This window comes from Schistocerca cancellata, chromosome 3 (genome assembly GCF_023864275.1).
Source record: "Schistocerca cancellata isolate TAMUIC-IGC-003103 chromosome 3, iqSchCanc2.1, whole genome shotgun sequence".
NCBI lineage: Eukaryota > Metazoa > Arthropoda > Insecta > Orthoptera > Acrididae > Schistocerca > Schistocerca cancellata.
The window spans coordinates 415762515-415783150 of NC_064628.1; the positions used below are offsets into that span (position 1 = coordinate 415762515).

The 20636-nt window shown below is 41.5% G+C and overlaps 1 protein-coding gene across 1 annotated transcript in view; it reads left to right on the forward strand.

Annotated features, from left to right (window-relative positions):
• The window catches only part of LOC126176347 (diuretic hormone receptor-like), a 171403-nt gene that overhangs the window by 48291 nt on the left and 102476 nt on the right, over positions 1 to 20636 (forward strand). The window contains exon 4 of the mRNA XM_049923499.1: positions 1283 to 1376. Within this exon, the coding sequence (XP_049779456.1) occupies positions 1283 to 1376 (94 nt within the window). The remainder of the gene's footprint in view (positions 1 to 1282; positions 1377 to 20636) is intronic.

The following is a 20636-nucleotide window of genomic DNA, read 5'->3' on the forward strand; positions in this document are numbered from 1 at the left end:
CGTCGCCAGTAACAATCTTGTGACGGAATGCTCAATGAGTGAACTGATGACAGTCACACAAAAGGCAGTAATAGTCACCCTTTTGATTTTTGGACTTGGCTGGACTTAGAATTCTGAGGGGTGCACAGCCTTATCGACCACCTAAACCGAACGTCTCAGAATTAGTCCCAACGGTCGTAGGTAGGTGGCCAGGTATTACGTCTAAGACGGTGTGTATGGTGTATTGAAACGAAGACGTTTACTGTCAAGTTAAAGATTAATTCTTCTGGTATGTTATTCTAATATTATCAACAATGTTCAAATGTATGTGGATTCCTAAGGGACAAAACTGATGAGGTCATCGGTCCCTAGACTTACATACTACTTAAAGTAACTTATGCTAAGAACAAGACACACACCAATGACCGAGGGAGGACTCGAACCTCCAGCGGGAGGGGCCGCGAAATCCGTGACATGGCGCCTCAAACAGCATGGCCACTCCGTGCGGCCTAATATAATTTTCGACCAGTGTTGCATCGCCTAGAAGAAATGTCTCACTTATTAGTACACTTTGATGCTGATTCGACTTCTACAGAGTTTTTAAGCTCTACTGATACTCTGTTAAGATCACATCGGACAGTGGTTGTAGAAACACGTTATCCGACATCTAATTCTGTGTCGTATTGGATCGTTACGTTTAACAGAACTAGCCTCTCGAATATTAGGCAAGAAATGAATATTGGTTATTTTATCCAAGTGGGATCTTGTGAAATCCGCGGCCGTTAATGATAGCTGGTGAATGGCGCAACCAGCCACAAATAAGTTTTGAAGTTTATTTTAGTGGCATAACCGGTTTCGGGCTACCATGCCCATCTTCAGATAGCCAATATTTTCGTTAGATAGATGTTTTCATCAACAGCATGTCGTCGGCTCCATTGGTTTGTTTTCTCACACATTTAATCTTGTCCAATCTGTTGCCACGAGTTACGTAAGCAGTATATCCCTCTAGATCTAAAGCTGCATTTCTTTGTTGGTGCTGCTGTTCCAACTAGTAATCGTCGAACAAACGGCTTTCGAATGTCAGGCATATTTCGCCTTGTGTCACCTTTGTCGAGCCAAATCAAAATTAGAAAAAGTAAAAACGAGTTTATGTTGTAATAAATTTTTTTTTTTGGCGGTAGCAAACCATAGCTGCTGTGAGTTCTTCCATCGTCATAGTGGTACCATTCCTCATAAACGTGTCAGCTTGAAATATTATCATAACAAACAACACAACGATAACTAATGTTTCGGTTCTTCTCAGATCGCTGTGCAGACTGATGCCACATCATGCGTCGCGCTCATCTTGCTGCTCCACTATTTCCATCTCACCAACTTCTTCTGGATGTTCGTGGAAGGTGAGTACTGCTAAATGAAGATCTAGTTTGCCTCGTAATAGAAAAAGAAATATACAGATTTCTTACAGAACAAGGTAGGTGATTCAATACGTCACACGCGAATGGCGCTTCATTCCAAAATAGACCAGTAAATGCATCTTAAACTTGGTGGATAGCAGTAAATCTAAAATGTTTTCAGACAGTAATATCGTAGGGGGAAACATATAACGCCATAATAGGCTCTGGAAATAGGAGTGTTTAATATGGCAAGCAGCTTACTTCGGAACGAACTTTTTCTCATGGATTTAACATGTATCCTATATTAGATATCTGTTTGTCTCACTCCTCTCTTTTAATGTAGATGGCCTTTCTTTTTTCAGAAAATGTATCATTGTGTCCCCCTGATAGATCTTCCTTTTTAGTTTACATGCGGGTGAATATTTCCTGTCGAGTAATCGATAACTATTTAAATATCTGGCTGTTCAAGTCAACAACACTGCCAGTTCAGCTGTGGAAATGCACATCCACGATGACTCACAGGCAGATAGTATGTGGGACATTCCTCCTCCTAGGTTCATATAACGTTGTAACACGAAAAGATACCATCGTCGAAATGAGAAGAGGTTCCCTATAAACTAGGATTACTCAAGTGCGAACTCTGTAATGAAAGGGCGAAAAATATCTAAATAGAAGAGGCTATGTGGCGGAAACATATATTTTAAATAATGAAACATTCTTCTGAAAATTATTTACGTAATTTAGCTTTCACTGAACATACCGAAAACATTGAAGAACTTAGTTACGTGTGTTTTCAGTGGATTATGCAACAACCGAACAAATATCAAGAACACCACAGCAGCAGCGAATGCCATACTTCCCTCGTCTGGTAAATTCATTCTGCTCCAAACGCTATACCCTTGAGGTTAACAGTGAGAACATTAATAAATATTAAAATCATTGCGATTATTACATGCAAATGAACAGGATATTCACAGTGTGACGTTAATACCACTGCTATTGCTACTATTTCGGTACTGACAAACATAATAATCAAGTGCAATAGGTATGTACTTGAGTATGTAAAATGCACTCTACTTGAATTTGAAACTGGCCAACGTAACAAAATTATATGACTGAATGTGTGCAATTTATCCTTTTGTGTTTGTTGACTATTAATGTTTGTTATCATTCTATTTTATGATTTACCTCACAGGAGTAATGATGCAGCATAGACTGTCATAACAATTCCTGTTATGCCTAATGAATAAAGAGATTCAGAAACGTAGATAGAAAGACTTGTAGACTTAGAGAGAGCTTTTGGCAATGTTGACTGGAATACTCTCTTTCAAATTCTGAAGGTGGCAGAGGTAGAATACAGGAAGGGAATGGCTATTTTCATTTTGTACAGAAACTAGATGGCAGTTATAAGAGTCGAGGGGCATGAAAGGGAAGCAGTGGTCTGGAGAATCCTATCCAAAATGCTCCAAACTTTCTCAATTGGAAGAGATCCGGCTACCTTTAGAAAGCACCAAGACAAGTAATAGAAACTCTCCTCGTGCGGGTGTGGGTATTATCTTACTGAAATGTAAACCTGTGGTGGCTTGCCATGAAGGACCACAGAACAGTGTATCGAATATCGTCGACGTACCGCAATGATGTAAGGGTGCCGCGGATGACAACCAAAGGGGTCGTGCTACGGAAAGAAGTGGCACCCCAGACGATTACTCCTGGTTGTCAGGCCTTATGGCGGGCAACAGTCAGGTTGGTATCCCGCCGTTGTCTGTGACGTCTCCCAATACATCGTCGCTGGTCGTCGGATTACAGTTTGAAGCGGTGTGACTGTGAACCATTCTACTCCAATCAGCAAGCTCCCAGGCCGAAGACGTCTCTGGAAACACCCAGGACAGTGGTGGAGTACTAACCTGACTGCCGCCATCTGTGCTGCCCGACTATCAGGAGTGATAGTCTGGGCTGCCATTCCATTTCATAGCAGGACCCCGCTGGTTGTCATCCTCGGCACCCTAAAAGCACAGCGGTACGTCGATGATATTTTACGCTCCGTTTTGTTTCCCTTCATGGAAAAGAACATGAGCTTGCATTTCAGCAAGATAATGCTCCCCCGCTCAGAGGGAGAGTTTTTACTGCATGTCTTCATGCTAGATAAACCATACCTTGAGCACCACAATAGCGGGATCTGTTAGCATTACAGTAAGTTCGGAGCACTGCGGCCAGGGCCTTCGAACCGTCTCGGGATTTTGTCGATCTCATGCGCCGGAGGACATCCAACACCTCCATCAATTAATTCCAAGCCGAATAATTGTTTGCATAGGGGCAGATGTAGACCAACGCGTTATTGACTTGTTGAACTTGTGGGGCTCATTTTCTTCAATAAATCATCCAATTTTTCTTGAAGTGTAATCACATCTCTGTCTGTACATGAACATCGTATCTACAAATGTCGGTCCCATTCCAAAGATTTCTTCCCGTGCATCGATTTTTTCTTTTCTGCGTTAGAGTGTGCATAAAGACGGAAAGAAATCATTGGCTGTCGACTAGTAATCACTGTTGGAGTCTCGTCTGCGTCATTACATTTTTCGTACTTTTCTTTCAATTTGGATACGAACGTCACAGAAACATGACGTTCATCTAATATATGCAGATTAACAAAAATCTCATTGTAATTTTTATGAATAATGTAAGTTTTATTACTTTTAATTACATTGTTGTTGTTGCGGTCTTCAGTCCTGAGACTGGTTTGATGCAGCTCTCCATGCTACTCTATCCTGTGCGAGCTTCTTCATCTCCCAGTACCTACTGCAACCTTCATCCTTCTGAATGTGTTTAGTGTATTCATATCTCTGTCCCCGTCTACAATTTGTACCCTCCACGCTGCCCTCCAATACTAAACTGGTGATCCCTTGATGCCTCAGAATATGCCCTACCAACCGATCCATTCTTCAAGTCAAGTTCTGCCACAAATTTCTCTTCTCTCCAGTTCTGTTCAATACCTCCTCATTAGTTATGTGATCTGCCCATCTAATTTTCAGCATTCATCTGTAGCACCACATTTCGAAAGCTTCTATTCTCTTCTTCTCTAAACTGTTTATCGTCCATGTTTCACTTCCATATATGGCTACACTCCATACAAATACTTTCAGAAAGAACTTCCTGACACTTAAATCTATACTCGATGTTAACAAATTTCTCTTCTTCAGTAACGCTTTCCTTGCCATTGCCAGTCTTCATTTTATATCCTCTCTACTTCGACCATCATCAGTTATTTTGCTCCCCAAATAGCAAAACTCACATACTACTTTAAGCCTCTTATTTCCTAATCTAATCCCCACAGCATCACCTGACTTAATCCGACCACATTCCATTATCCTCGTTTTGCTTCTGTTGATGTTCATCTAATATCATCCTTTCAAGGCACTGTCCATTCCATTCAACTGCTCTTCCAAGTCCTATGCTGTCTCTGGCAGAATTACAATGTCATCCACGATCCTCAAAGTTTTTAATTCTCCTCCATGGATTTAATTTCTACTCCGTATTTTTCTTTTGTTTCCTTTACTACATACTCAATATATAGAATGCATAACATCGGGGATAGGCTACAAACCTGCCTCACTCCCTTCCTAACCACTGTCTTCCTTTCATGCCCCTTGACTTTTATAACTGCCATCTGGTTTCTGTACATATTGTAAACATCCTTTCGCTCCCTGTGTTTTACCCCTGACACCTCCAGAACATGAAAGAGAGTATTCCAGTCAAAATTGTTAAAAGCTTTCTCAGAGTCTACTAATGCCAGAAACGTAGGTTTGCCTTTCCTTAATCTATTTTCTGAGATAGGTCGTGGGGTCTGTATTGCCTCACGTGTTCCAACATTTCTACGGAATCCAAAGTGATCTTCCCCGAGGTTGGCTTCTACCAGTTTTTCCATTCGTCTGTAAAGAATTCGTGTTAGTATTTTGCAGCCGTGACTTATTAAACTGATAGTTCGGTAATTTTCACATCTGTCAACATCTGCTTTCTTTGGGATTGGAATTATTATATTATTCTTGAAGTCTGAGGGTATTTCGCATTTCTCATACATCTTGCTCACTAGATGGTAGAGTTTTGCCAAGCCTTGTTCTCCCAAGGCTGTCAGTAGTTCTAATGGAATGTTGTCTACTGCCGGGGCCTTGTTTCGCCTTAGGCCTTTCAGTGTTCTGTCAGACTCTTCATGCAGTATCATGTCTCCTATTTAACTTTCATCTACATTCTCTTCCATTTCTATAATATTGTCCTCAAGAACTTCGTCCTTGTATAGACCCTCTATATACTCCTTCCACCTTTCTGCTTTCCTTTGTTTGCTTAGAACTGGATTTCCATCTGAGCTCTTGATATTCATGCATGTGGTTCTCTTTCCTCCAAAGGTCTCTTTAATTTTCCTGTATGCAGTATCTATCTTACCCCTAGTGAGATAAGCCTCTACATCCTTACATTTGTCCTCTAGCCATTCCTGCTTAGCAATTTTGCACTTTCTGGCAATTTCATTCTTTAGACGGTTGTATTCCTTTTTGCCTGCTTAATTTACTGCATTTTTATATCTTCTCTTTTCATGAATTACATTCAATATCTCTTCTGTTACCCAAGGATTTCAATTAGCCCTAGTCTTTTTACCACTGCTACCTTCACTATTTCATCTCTCAAAGCTACCCATTCTTCTTCTACTGTATTTCTTTCCCCCCATTCTTGTCAATTGTTCCCTAATGCTCTCACTGAAATTCTCTATTACCTCTGGATCTTTCAGTTTATCCAGGTCCTATCTCCTCAAATTCCCACCTTTTTGCAGTTTCTTCAGTTTTAATATACAGTTCATAACGAATAGATTGTGATCAGAGTCCACATCTCTCCCTGGAATTGTCTTACAATTTTAAACCTGGTTCCTAAATCTCTGACTTACCATTATATAATCTATCTGAGACCTTCCAGTATCTCCATGCTTCTTCCATGTATACAACCTTATTTTATGTTTCTTGAACCAAGTGTTGGCTTTGATTAAGTTATGCTCTGTGCAAAATTCTACTAGGCGGCTTGCTCTTTCATTCCTTAATCCCATTCCATATTCACCTACTACGTTTCCTTCTCTTCCTTTTCCTACTATCGAGTTCGAGTCACCCATTACTATTAAATTTTCGTCTCTCTTCACTACCTGGATAATTTCTTTTATCTCATCATACATTTCTTCAATCTCTTCATCATCTGCGGAGCTAGTTGGCATATAAACTTGTACTACTGTGGTAGGCGTGGGCTTCGTATGTATCTTGGCCACAATAATGCGTTCACTATGCTGTTTGTAGTAGCTTACCCGCATTTCTATTTTACTATTCATGATTAAAACTACTCCTGCACTTCCCCTATTTGATTTTGTGTTTATAACCATGTTGACACCTGACCAGAAGTCTTGTTCCTCCTGTGCCGGCCGGAGTGGCTGTGCGGTTCTGGGCGCTACAGTCTGGAGCCGGGCGACCGCTACGGTCGCAGGTTCGAATCCTGCCTCGGGCATGGATGTGTGTGATGTCCTTAGGTTAGTTAGGTTTAATTAGTTCTACGTTCTAGGCGACTGATGACCTCAGAAGTTAAGTCGCATAGTGCTCAGAGCCATTTGTTCCTCCTGCCTTCGAACTTCACTAATTCCCACTATATCTAAATTTAACTTATCCATTTCCCTTTTTAAATTTTCTAATCCACCTACCCGATTATGGGATCTGACATTCCACTCTTCGATCCGTAGAACGCCAGTTTTCTTTCTCCTGATAATAACGTCCTCCTGAGTAGTCCCCGCCCGGAGATCCGAATGGGGGACTATTTTACCTCCAGAATATCTTACCCAAGAGGACGCCATCATCATTTAACCACACAGTAAAGCTGCATGCGTTCGGGAAAAAGTACGGCTGTAGTTTCCCCTTGCTTTCAGCCGTTCGCAATACCAGCACAGCAAGGCCGTTTTGGTTAGTGTTACAAGGCCAGATCAGTCAATCATCCAGACTGTTGGCCCTGCAACTACTGGAAAGGCTGCTGCCCCTCTTCAGGAACCACACGTTTGTCTGGCCTCTCAACAGATCCTCCCGTTGTGGTTGCACCTGCGGTACGGCTATCTGTATCACGCAAGCCTCCCCACCAACGGCAAGGTCCATGGTTCATGGACCTACTTCAAATTGTACGCAAGAATCCTGTTTCCATTGAAACTATTATTTCTTAATTAGAGCTCTTTTGTACAAAGATTGCAAGTTCATGTTTCTTCTCCATTCCGTGTTTTCGCGTCATAGTAATGTTCATGGAACATGCACATAGTATTAAAATTTTACCATGGATCAGCATAGTGGGTTCGTTATAGGTCAACGTTTTACCACATAATCGTACGGCTCATCGGAAAGATGACTTTGCTGTAGTGTATTAAGGTAGATCGGAATCCTTCAAAGTCGATTTTCTCGTGAATTTTTTTTTTTAAAGTCGCATTAAACATCTTTGACATATTGAAATTTGCGTTCTGAACATCATGTACTATAAATATAAAAATATACAAGAAAACGATTGCCCTATGGTCTCCTAAGTCAAACACAGCGTTGTCCTGCTAATGGCTGCCTCAGTATGGGAACGCTACACTAGTACCAGTGATCGGTCTGGCTATTTTTGTGAGTCTGTGTTCGCGCTTTGAGAGACAGCGCACTCTACAGAGAATGCAAATTTATTTCTACCTCCATTACACAGGTTACTGTACGTGGTGATTGCCTGTGATCAAGTGACTAATTGAAAAAAAGATTTACGATAAAAAAATCACAAACTATGACTGTTATGAATATGGTAAAAAAGCATTTTGGAGCAATTTATGTCTTCAACTACTCACGTAGCATAGTACCGTCCACTGATGCTTAATGTGGTTTTTTGTAGTGCAGGTTTGATGCTAGGAATGGCAATCTTGTTACCAACGTCGATATGATACAGCGACAAACGTAAATCATTTTCTAAATCTGTTCGCCTCGATTACTCAGGTGCAACTTGTAGGAGTGATGTTCATATCACAAACCTGATACTCTAGTTTCGCCGAAGCTGCAATGGCTGTGTACTAGACGGGGCTTGTTCTTTTCCTTAGCCTCGTCCGTTCCAAGCTAGTGCTCGTCCGTATATTCGGATGTTTATTGCTTAAACGATAACACATAAATTTCCGCTGCCATTACAAACATAACTGGCGGTGCAGTAGGTTCGGTCCAGATGTATCTATGGCTCAAATACTGCGGGACCTCATTTGAAACAATTGACGAAGAATATAATGCTTTGAAATAGTGTGGTCAGCCATATGGTTGTGATCTGTGTTCTACTAGGATACATATTGCAGCCTGTGGCGTTGCACACGGTGGAACAGTCACTGTCACACATATTCCTGGGACGAATTTTCGATCTTTCAACTGTTTGCCTTCATTCAGTCGTTTTCGCTGATATTTACATGTACATCCGACGTTCCCCATCATTTAACTAGTGACGATGTACATGCATGACACTGTTAGTATATAGGATGTAACTTTTATAAGTGTAGATATTTTTCTTGGTGACTGAGGACATTGTACTAAACAACATTACTTCAGTATTTACATCATTTGCAGACTAATAACTACAGCTTTTAGGAGTAGTATGTTTTCAAAGTTAGTTAGTATCTCCAAGTACATGTGGTAATAACAGGCCAATAATGCTTATTTTCCCCTGGCTAAAACGTCAGGTACTGAAGTGTGAACAACGGTTAATCAACGCTGAATGCGTAGTCCACTTGAAAGTGCAGTTACGACTGTGTGGAAAACATCAGATTGTAAATTATATGACGTGTTTGCAAGAAGACTGTTTGATGCAAAGGAAAAACAATCAACACGTTGATGTGTGTAGTTGTATAAAAATATCTGCAATTATAACCATTACATTTTGTATACACTTTTCGAAAACTTGTCGAAATGATATAGTTGATGAAAATATATAAGAGGTTAAAAATAATCGATATATTCGATATGTCCGATGTATTATATATCAGAGAAAGTGACTTCGATTTTCTAGAAGTTATAGGGCTGTGCACAGGGAACTTTCTCATTTCAATTTGCTTTGTGAGATAGATACAAAATTTGTCGAAAAGATTTTTGTAGAAAGAGACACTAGTCCTTAAGAACAGGAACATGAATTCCGAAAAGGAAGTTGGAGAAAGTGAAGAGTGCAGTGTAAATTCATTCACTCTAAAGTGCAACAGTTTCTCACTGAATACGTAGCTCCTTAAACCGTCTGCGTCTATTGGTGACACATCATGGGGTAGGAAGTTGCGTAACAAGAACTGTCTGATTTTATAATTCTACATCTACGTGATTACTCTGCTGTTCACAATAAAGTGACTGGCAGAGGGTTCAATCAACCACCTTCAAGCTCTCTACCGTTCCACTCTCTAACGGCACGCGGAAAAAAGAGCACTTAAATTTTTCTGTGCTAGCCCTGATCTCTCTTATTTTATCGTGATGATCATTTCTCATTATGTAGGTGGGTGCCAACAGAATGTTTTCGCAATCAGAGGAGAAAACTGCTGATTGAAATTTCATGAGAAGGTCTCGTCGCAACGAAAAACGCCTTTGTTTTAATGATTGGCACTCCAATTCACGTATCATGTCTGTGACACTATCTCCCCTACTTCGCGATAATACAAAACGAGTTGCCCTTCTTTGTAATTTTTCGATGTCATCCGTCAGTCTCACCTGATGCGGATCCCGCACTGCACAGCAATATTCCAGAATCGAGCGCACAAGCGTGGTGTAAGCAGTCTCTTTAGTAGACCTGTTGCACCTTCTAAGTTTTCTGCCAATGAATCGCAGTCTTTGGTTTGCTCTACCCACAATATTATCTATGTGATCGTTCCAATTTATGTTATTTGTAATTGTAATCCCTAAGTATTTAGTTGAACTGACAGCCTTCAGATTTGTGTGACCTATCGCGTAATCGACATTTAGCTGATTTCTTTTAGTACTCATGTGAACAACTTCACACTTTTCCTTATTCAGGGTCAATTACCACTTTTCTGACCATACAGATATCTTATCTAAATCATTTTGCAAGTTGTTTTGAACATCTGATGACTTTAGAAGACGATAAATGACAGCATCATCTGCAAACAATCTAAGACGGCTACTCAGATTGTCTCCTATGTCGTTATATAGATGAGGAACAATAGAGGGCCTATAACACTTCCTTGGGGAACGCCGGATATTACTTCTATTTTACTCGATGACTTTCCATCTATTACTACGAACTGTGGTCTTTCTGACAGGAAATCACGAATCCAGTCGCACGACTGAGGCGGTATTCCGTAGGCACGCAGTTTGGTTAGAAGACGCTTGTGAGGAACAGTGTCGAAAGCCTTCTGGAAATATAAAAATATGGGATCAATTTGGCATCCCCTGTCGATAGCACCTACTACTTTATGAGTATAAAGAGGTACCGTAGCTGTGTTTCACAAGAACGATATTTTCTGAAACCGTGCTGATTATGTGTCAATATATCGTTTTCTTCGAGGTATTTCATGATGTTCGGATACAGTATATGTTCCAAAATCTCCGTTAGTATAAAGGCCTGTAATTCAGCGGTTTATTCCTACTTCCATTTTTGGGTTTTGGTGTGACTTGAGCAGTTCTTCAGTTAGTCTTGATAGTACAGCTAGGATGTTAACATGATGTGTACGGACGCAGAAGGAGCTGGCCGCAGTTTACAAACAGCTGAATGTCCTTTTGGCTACGTCATTCGCCTTCAGGCTGCTGCCTCGGAGTGTAGTGGTGGCGGAGAATATGGCACGTCGTATGGGACGCCTCAGGTGTTGCTTGTTTTGCCCATGGGCTCTTCTTCCAAGACGTCCCCTAGAGAACCCGACGTGACGGATCCGCCCTCACAGCAAAGTGAGTGGCGGGTGGTAACGCGTTCGCGTCGCACGAGGTGGAGGGCCAATGTGGAGACTGGCCACCTGGTCTCGCCCATTCACCCTTCAGCAGCGTCCGAGCAGGCACACGGGGGAGGGTTATTCGGAGCTACAACGTTAATGTGCGTAATGGAGCACCTCAGGCAGATAGCGATCAGGGCTAGAAAGAAAGCCAATGTGTAGTCCGTATGTTTGCCGGGGCCTAGCCCAAGATATGGAGGCGGCCTTCACTGTCGTTATCGAGCGTGCAGGGTGCAGTCATCGGGATGTTGTGGCTCACGTCGGCACCAACGACGCCTGTCGCTTGGGTTCTGAGGCGATTTACAGTTCGTACAGGCGGCTGGCGGAGGTGGTGAAAACTGCTGTCCTCGCGCCTGCAGTGCAAGCAGAGCTCACAATTTGCAGTGTAATTCTCAGAGTTGATTGGGGTCCTGTGATTTGGAGCTGAGTGGAGGGTCTCAACCAAAGGCTTCGTCTACTCTGTGAGGGTCCTGGCTGCGGATTTCTAGACCTGAGTTATCATGTGAGCATTTGTATGTCTCCCCTTGATAGGTCATGGATTCACTACACAAAGTAAGCAGCTACTCGGGTAGCCAAGTAGTTGTGTAGTGCACATGAGGGATTTTAGGCTAGACAGTAGGTTCTCTGACGAACACTCACAAGACGATATGCAGCAAGGGAGGTCAGAATAAAGACACTTAGTTTGTCACAATTTTATCAGTAAACTGCCGAAGTATTTGTATGTAATAAAGTTCCCGAATTTACTGCCCTCCAGAAAAGTTCTCACGTTCCAATTATTCTTGGGAGCGAGAGCTGATCGAAACGCGAGTTGGAAAGGTCTGAGATATTCAGAGAGTTGAACGTATATAGGAAATACAGATTAGAGGCAGTAAGAGTGGGAGTGTTCATTGCAGTTGACAAAAGTATTGTATCTATTGATATCTAAGTAGAGTGTGACATTGAAGTCACCTGGTGACATGTAACTGGTGTAGATGAAACCAAATTAATTGTTGGATGTATTTTACCGGCCAACCGACTCTGCTGCGACAGCTCTAGAGCCATTCATAGAAAGTCTATGGTCAATTGCTCGTATATAAACTGAGGCATTCAGTGCCAGATGCAGACGACTTTAACCATCCGAATATAGACTGCGATGTGTCTGGATTCATTGCGGAGGTACACACAGATAGTCATGTGAAATACTTTTGAACCCGTTTTCTGAAGATTGTGTTGAGCAGCTAGGTTGTCAACCCACACACAACGAAAATATCTTAGACCTTGTAGCTACGAACAGGCCAGACGTTATCGACAATGCCATTATAGCAACTATAAGAAAGTTAATAAATCAGTCACGAAGACTAGGAGATTGTGTTCGCTAGGCTGAGCAGATAATCAGTTATTAGCAGCTCAGTTAAACAGTGAATTTGCCCAACTTAGTTCCAGTAAAATGGGAGTAGAGGAATTATGTCCAGTAAAATGGGTGTAGAGGAATTACGGTCTAAGTTTAAAAGATAGTAAATAGTGGTCTGGAGAGTCACGTGTTATGGAAAAGACCCACCATGGTTAAGTACCGAAATTAGGTGGATACTGAGGAACCAGTGGCTGTTGCCCTCTCGGATCAAGAGGGAACGCCCAAACGCTGACAAACGAAGGTCAGTAGAGATTCGTGCGTCTGTGGAAAGGTCTATGCGCGAAGCATACAACTACCACCGTCACACCTTAACAAAAGACCTGGCACATAACCCGAAAAAAATTCTGGTCTTACGTAAAATCTCTGAGTGGTTCTAAGGCTTCCATTCAGTCCCTTGTTGACCAGTCTGGTGTGGGAGCTGAAGATAGCATAACGAAAGCCGAAGTTTTACATTTCACGTTCAAGAAATCGTCCACACAGGATATTCGTACAAACATACCGTTATTTGACTATCGGACACCATATTAGTAAGCATATCTGGCGTAGAGAAAAGACTGGAGGACTTTAAAGCAAATAAATCACCAGTTCCGGATGGAATCCCAGTTCGATTTTACATAGAGTACTCTACGGCACTGGGCCCTTATCTAACTTGCATTCATCGTGAATCTTTCACCCTGCACAAAGTCCCTAGCGACTGCAAAATACCGCTGGTGACTCCAGCGTATAAGAAGGGTAAAGCAACGGACCAACAAAATTATTGATCAATATCCCCAACTTCTGTTTGCTACAGAATCTTTGAACTTACTCTCAGTTCGAATATAATAAACTTTCTTTAGACTTAGAAGCTTATGTCCATGAATCAGCACGGTTTTAGAAAGCATTGCTCGTGCGAAACTCAGCTTGAACTTTTCTCAAATGATATACTGGGAATAATGGATGAATGGCAACAGGCAAATTCCATATTTCTGGATTTCCGGATAGCAATTGACAGGTGCTCCATTGCAGTCGGTTAACGAAGGCACGAGCACATGGAATAAGTTTACAGAAATGTGAGTGGCTAGAAGACTTGTTAAATAATGAAACCCATTATGTTGTCCTCAGCGGCGAGTGTTCATCAGAGGAGGGCCCAGGGTAGTGTTCAAATGTTCAAATGTGTATGAATTCCTAAGGGACCAAACAGCTGAGGTCATCGGTCCCTCGACTTACACACTACTTAAACTAACTTATGCTAAGAACAACACACACACACACACACACACACACACACACACCCTTGCCCGAGGGAGGACTCGAACCTCCTCCGGGAGAGGCTGGGCCATCAGTGACATGGCGTCCTAGACCGCGTCAACACTCCGCACGGCCAGGGAAGTGTGAGAGGACCGCTGTTGTCTCTATATACATAAATGGTTTGGCAGACAGAGTGGGCAGCAACCTGCGGTTTTTTTGCTGATGATACCATGGTGTACGGTAAGGTGTGGAAGTTGAGTAACTGTAGGAAGATACCAGACGTCTCAGACGAAATTTTCAGTTGGTGTGACGAATAGCAGTTGGCTATAAATGTGGAAAAAATTTAGTTAACGCGGATGAGTAGGAAGATCAAACCTGTAATATTCGGATACAGTATTACTAGTGTCCTGGTTGACACAGTTAGGTCGTTTAAAAATCTGGGCGTATCGTTGCAAAGCGATATGAGGTGTATCGAGCACGTGAGAATTGTGGTAGGGAAAGCAAATGGTCAGTTACGGTTTATTGGGAGAATTTTAGGAAAGAGTAGTTCAACTGTAAAGGAGACCGCATATAGGAGGCTGGTGTGACCTATTTTTGAGTACTGTTCATAAGTTCGGGATCCGTACCAGATCTGATTGAAGGAAGACATCAAAGCAGTTCAAATGCGTGCTGCTAGAATCGTTACCGTTTGGTTCGAACATGTCAGGTGTTACGGACATGCATGGGGAGCTCAAATGGGAATCCCTGGAAGAAAGGCGACGTTCTTTTCGAGAAAAACTATTGAGAAAATTCAGAGAACAGGTGTCTGAAGCTGTCTGCCAAACGGTTCTACTGCCGCCAGCTTACATGACAAGAAGTGGTACAGCGTACCAAGCCCCGAACGGTGGCTTGTGGAGTCTCTGTGTAGATGTAGATGTAGACGAAACACACTGGATATTATGAGGATTGCTGAAATAAGATAGGAACAGAGTGGACAAATTGTAAGTGACGAATTCCGAGCATCTTAAAATATATTTTTGGGTGGGTTCCGCCTTTAGTAAAACACAATTTTGTTTTTTGTCCAGACATTTTTCACTGCAGTTGTAGCATGATCAGCGGCTATTTTATAATTATGGCTTCTTACCACATGGTGTGGTATTATTGCTGTAGTACGTTTTTACAGTGTCTGTTTTTCATTACAGTTTGACACCTGCAATGTTTGCTTTTTCGTCATCTTCTTCATTGACAAGTTCTGTGTATTGAGTTGTCACTGTCACTGTCACTGTTTACCAGCTGTAATCATGTCTGGGACCAAAACAAAATTGTGTTTTGCTAAAGACGGACCCCATCCAGAAACATATGTTATTGTTAAAGCAAACACAGATAAATGAGCTTCAACCTCAATATGATTAGCCGAGCATCTTATCCTGGAACAGTATGTAACATTCGTGGCGTTGGCATAATATTAGGACTGAATGTCAAGGATAAAGTGATATCCCTCAGATATTTATGTACATACCAAACAGTAATCATAAGCCGTTCTAAAATGGTGATCGCATACCCTTCTTCACTGACAAGTATGTCCAGTTTCTCATTCGCTACAGTAGGTAACATTGGTACGCCCCTCCACATGAACGACGGCTAGTCCTGATTTTGGGTATATCAGAATCTGAACGCATAGTACTACAATCTCAGTTATCTCCATGTTTGTTAACGCTGTAATTTTGTAATATTATCTGCGCACGCGGTAATGAGTGGGAGGAAAGTAATATCGTGTGCAACTACATTGTCAGATTATAAGAACATTCGTGAAAAATTTGCACGAAATGTGATCTTAGAACAAATCAGTCCTGACAGTCGTAACAGTCTCTCACCAGTAATATGAAATAAGTAATGTCGTCCGAAGAAGTGACAGTGAAGGAAACGGTAACAATTCGGAAATATCTGCCCATTGAATTTGCAAAAGTGACGACAGGAACAAGAAAAACCTGGAATAAAGACAATACATGCCAGCTGACGCACAGAGGAAATTAAATTTCAGCATCTAATATGCTCTGAAACCGTTATCCTGCTGCATTTCGCAAAACCAGGCACGTTTTAAGTTTTGTGTCACGTCTGATAATACTTTGACGGGGCATCAGATTCACAGCGTGCTGATGACAGATGAATGACGGTTGCGAATGGATGTTGAATGAGTGTGCTGCGAATCAGTTCTGAAAACGGAAGCACCAGAAAAACATTTATCACCAGACTAAAGAGAAAGGAAATCGTGTAGTATTAATGGAACTAGAATCTTCGCAATTGCAGTTGTCATCAATAATTGCACATATCATTACAGACACGATAGATATCCGAGAGATGTGGGACATGTACATGCATGTTATTAGCGTGACAAACTTTCCGTCTTAATTGAGCAAACATGTTATCCGCTCCCTTCACATCCGGTTATCATGCATTTCTCGGAGATATGAAGAGTCACTTCATCGGAAAAACGAACTGTATTAAGGTAGTCACTGTCTACATCTGGCTCCAGCATGTTCCTAGTATCTGGCTGCAAAGCTTCTAGGAGGTGCATTTTGTACGGGTGGAAATGCAGCCGGATGTGGAAATATTCATCACAATGCTCTGAGGTACACCTCTTTCTCTGGAAGCACGACCCGCTGACCTCCACAGACTCCCTTGAAATGGCGTACGCACCATGTCAACGGTGTCGTCACTCACTTCAGGATTACCACGTCTTGCCTTGTTACCAAAATTGCCGGTAATTTGAAACTTTTCGTACTGTCTTTTGATGTTTCTCACATCTGGCGGATTTTGACCATACGCACATCGGAACATTCGCTGAATTATAATAGGCGACTGTATTTCATGAAACCACAACATTGAGCTTTCTTCTGCTTGGAAGACACTGTGACGTCAGCATTCGTAAACTACGCTGCTTGTAACAAGCGAGATAGAAAAAAAAATACTTTCGTTACACATTTAGCAATGTATCCACAAGAACTTTATGAATTAAGCTAAATTTTGTTGAAAAACCGGAAAGACGTGTGGAAGAGTGACCGTAAAAACGATATAAGTTAAGGTACCATTTATAGCACAGATTAGAGCTGTATGTAGCATGGTTTATTAGAATTAAAATTTTGTTACCAGAGACAGAGATCCTGCTCATGATCGCGTCACTCCATTGCCAGACTGCCACGTGTCACTTGCTGTTAATAACTGATGTAAAACCATCACTATCTGCACTTCATTCCAGTCAATTAACGAAATAGTCAACGCTTTGTAATTAATAACGTCAGTGGTTGCCACGACTAATCTGTAAGCGACCATATTAATTCCTTCTCTTCCCTGACGACTGTTTTGCGCGTAGTTTTCTCTGCAGTTTATGTGAAGCTATGTTAACGTAGCGTGGCGAAACACCTACACTCGTGGAGAGCCTCCGTTTTTACAAGCAGAACTATCAGGTCAAAACACGCTTCAAAGGAATCTTGACTTCTGCCGAAAAGTCGAAAAGTCACCTTCCTGGAATGCTATGCCAGCGGCAGTCAGTGATAGATAAAAGACTTCGGGGTTCTATGAGAAGCGATCGGCCCGCATTGTGAACGGTAATTATTTTCTGCCTGTAAATAGTCCAGAAAAATTAGCCCGAAATAAGGCCGCGCTGCCCAATAAATATGCACAATCTGGAAGTAATTTTAAACGACGTTAGGTATCCTAAATAACAGTTAAATGAGTCTACAACAGTTTCTGGCTGATGCTAAAACTTTGAAGGTCGAAAAACCGCTGAATTTTAGGAAGTTTTTCTGTTTTTCGATTATTACTCGACAACGATACATACTACAGACAATTTCCAAGACACCAAAATGAGTGACCACTAACTTACGAGTAAAATTAACTGCTTCGAACTTAAAATTGGGTCAGACGTTTAGTCACAACAAGGGGGTAATATTTACCAACTTGGCGGAAAAGGGAGTCATGCTCACGTTCCAGCGCCTCTAACTCAAAGATGGCTACTCTAAATGAAAAATGTCGTCAAGTAAGGTTGAAGAGTATCAAATTCTGTGTAAATAGCTCTCGTAATTCAGTGACTCCTTTCCAAAGCTACAAATAAATACGCGAAAGTATTCGTAGCCTTAATTTCTGGTAAGACTTTTATGTGAAGTCAGATTACTTTTGAATCCAAAATAATCCACATTCACATTTATGAGCAATGTTGTTCGGTACGTACCTATCTGTGTAGTTAGCTCTATTTGTTAATTTAATTATTCAAGTGCTTAATTTATAGTTTTTCCGTTAATAACTTGTGTTTGGATTAATCATAGAAGTAGTATCTAAAAATGGGAAAAAGTATGAAAAATATTCACGGGAAAGACTTTGGAGACGTGCACTGCCACTACGAGCCGTGATGCGTAGGGCAGAGGTGAATGGTGAACCAGATCCTGTTAGTTCAGAAACAATATTATGTCGAATCTCTTCTCACCACAACAATTCGAGTCACACTTGGCCTTTGCGTTAGCCCCATAACCATTAACTCTTTCTGATGCGACAGAGTAAGGTGCGAGACAAGAAAATCAGACCTCTCTAACTATTCAATCCAGCCAGTGTTAAAATAAGAAGCAACACATACTTCGTCCTTAACGGTGGGTTCCTCTTACACCGAGTTGTGTGAGAACTGACGATGTGTTTTCCTCCATCCATGAAAAGTACGTGAACGACATCAAAAATTCGATCCTGGTGATCTGACGGTAAAGTCCATGTACCTGGAAACCGTGATGTCGCGGGACTGAATATCGATCGAACGATGGGTTTTTCGGTTTTCTTCTTAACCTAGCCAGTACCTCTCAACTATGTAAGGAGTCCCCAAAAACAATGAATGATTTGGATACCTCGTTAAACTATGGATCCCCATTACGCGGTTGGATAACTGGGGTAGATTAGGGACACACAAGTCGCCAAAGTGCGGTCGAGTAGAAAAACCTACACCAAGCTACTGAGTCATACGAAATTATTGCCTCAAAAAACACTTTGTGTTCAGTTACACGATAGTGCTTGATGGATCCCTTGGAAGGGTGCTGAGTAAAGGATAAAATCTGTGAACACTGCCAGAGAGCGCAGGCTGTGTCATCCGCTTCTGAATTATTGAATGAGACACTGCTACATATTACGTCAAAAGGACGTTTCTTACTAATCGAACTTAATAAGAAATATGTTATCTCGATGCTGGCAGAAAAAAATTATTCGGTTAATACTACCAAGTCAAGCAGGCCATTGACAGCACAGACCATTAAACTCGAGTCAGGGAGTCAGCTTCTTCATTGACGGGAAAGATACTGATTTGTTGGTCCTGCTGACAGATCACGCAGGTGACAGTACTGAGCTGTATTAGCCCGTAGCCAGTATCTTCCTTATGAAGCCTGGAAACACAAGTCACATTCATCTACACCGACCACAGTTCCAAGCTCTCTGAACAAACCAAAGATCAACTGTTTTGTCTTCGGTGGCTGTGATCCCACCTCTATATTTTTCCGGCAGGGAAAAAAGTCAAATTTGTAAATATATTTCAAAAGAATGCAAACCTCCCACAAGCCACCTCGGAATTAGTGGATTCCAGCAGCAATCCGGTTAAGGACGCTGATGCGGGAGTGAAGTTTATTGTGTGCTTGCACACGGGTGGTGGCTCGGAGCATTTGTATGAAATTCGTCTGCAACTGATCCAGATAGCTCTATAGAAAAGTAATAACATCAGCTTGGAATCTTTGCCTCCCACCGCAGCTGCCGCTCGTCAGCACTCCTTCAGGGTCAACTTGAGGGTTCAGATCTGGAGAAACCATCAGCTGGATCCACTGAAATGCGGATGGAAGACCACCAAACACGACCTGTCCACTATTGCAACCAATAAACCACAGCGGTCCTGGAACTGCTCACGACAATATGCTGCACGTGCTGGAAGGTATGACCAGCAGCTTGTTCAGGCAGGAAAATGTCTATGAAATGACTGGCTGCATTTACCGATTCCAAGGGCGCTTACATGCTTTACGTCTCAAACAAAAGAGGTCATCTTTCTCGATTCGACCTAAATCGATGATGAGACTGACGTCGAGGAGATAATCAGTTTAGATCCTGTGCCAGAAGAAGACGAAGAATTGGAAGACGACGTTTCCTCCTTGGACCATTTTCCCCAAAATTCAGGGAAACGTCAAAACAATAAATTGTAAACAAATGTAAATAAAGAATGATTACTGGTAAAAATAAAGTCTTCAATTGAAGTATTTTTCCATCAATAAAAACTTTCATTTAAATGCTCTCTTTTTCATTTTTAAATCCATTTGTTATCATCTACGAGTGGTATGGTAATCAGTAAATATTAATTCACAGAGCAAATTCCTACGTAAGTACCTAACTAAACTACCCTCAGATTTAAATATTTAGACAAATTTAGATGATTTTGGGCTGAAAACTAAGTTGAGTTCGCAATAAAGCCTGTAATGGAATAGTAGTGGATATCTTCGAATACCTACACGCCATGTGTTACATTTATTTATGTTCAGAGACAAATGCAAGCCATGCCCCAATCATCGATCCTCCGTAGAAAAACCAAATATTAATGTGCTATTGATAAGGTGTAGGAGCGTCAGTCGTAAGGGACCAGAATTAGTCTTCGTTCGTAAAAATTATAAAAAACACTGTAATA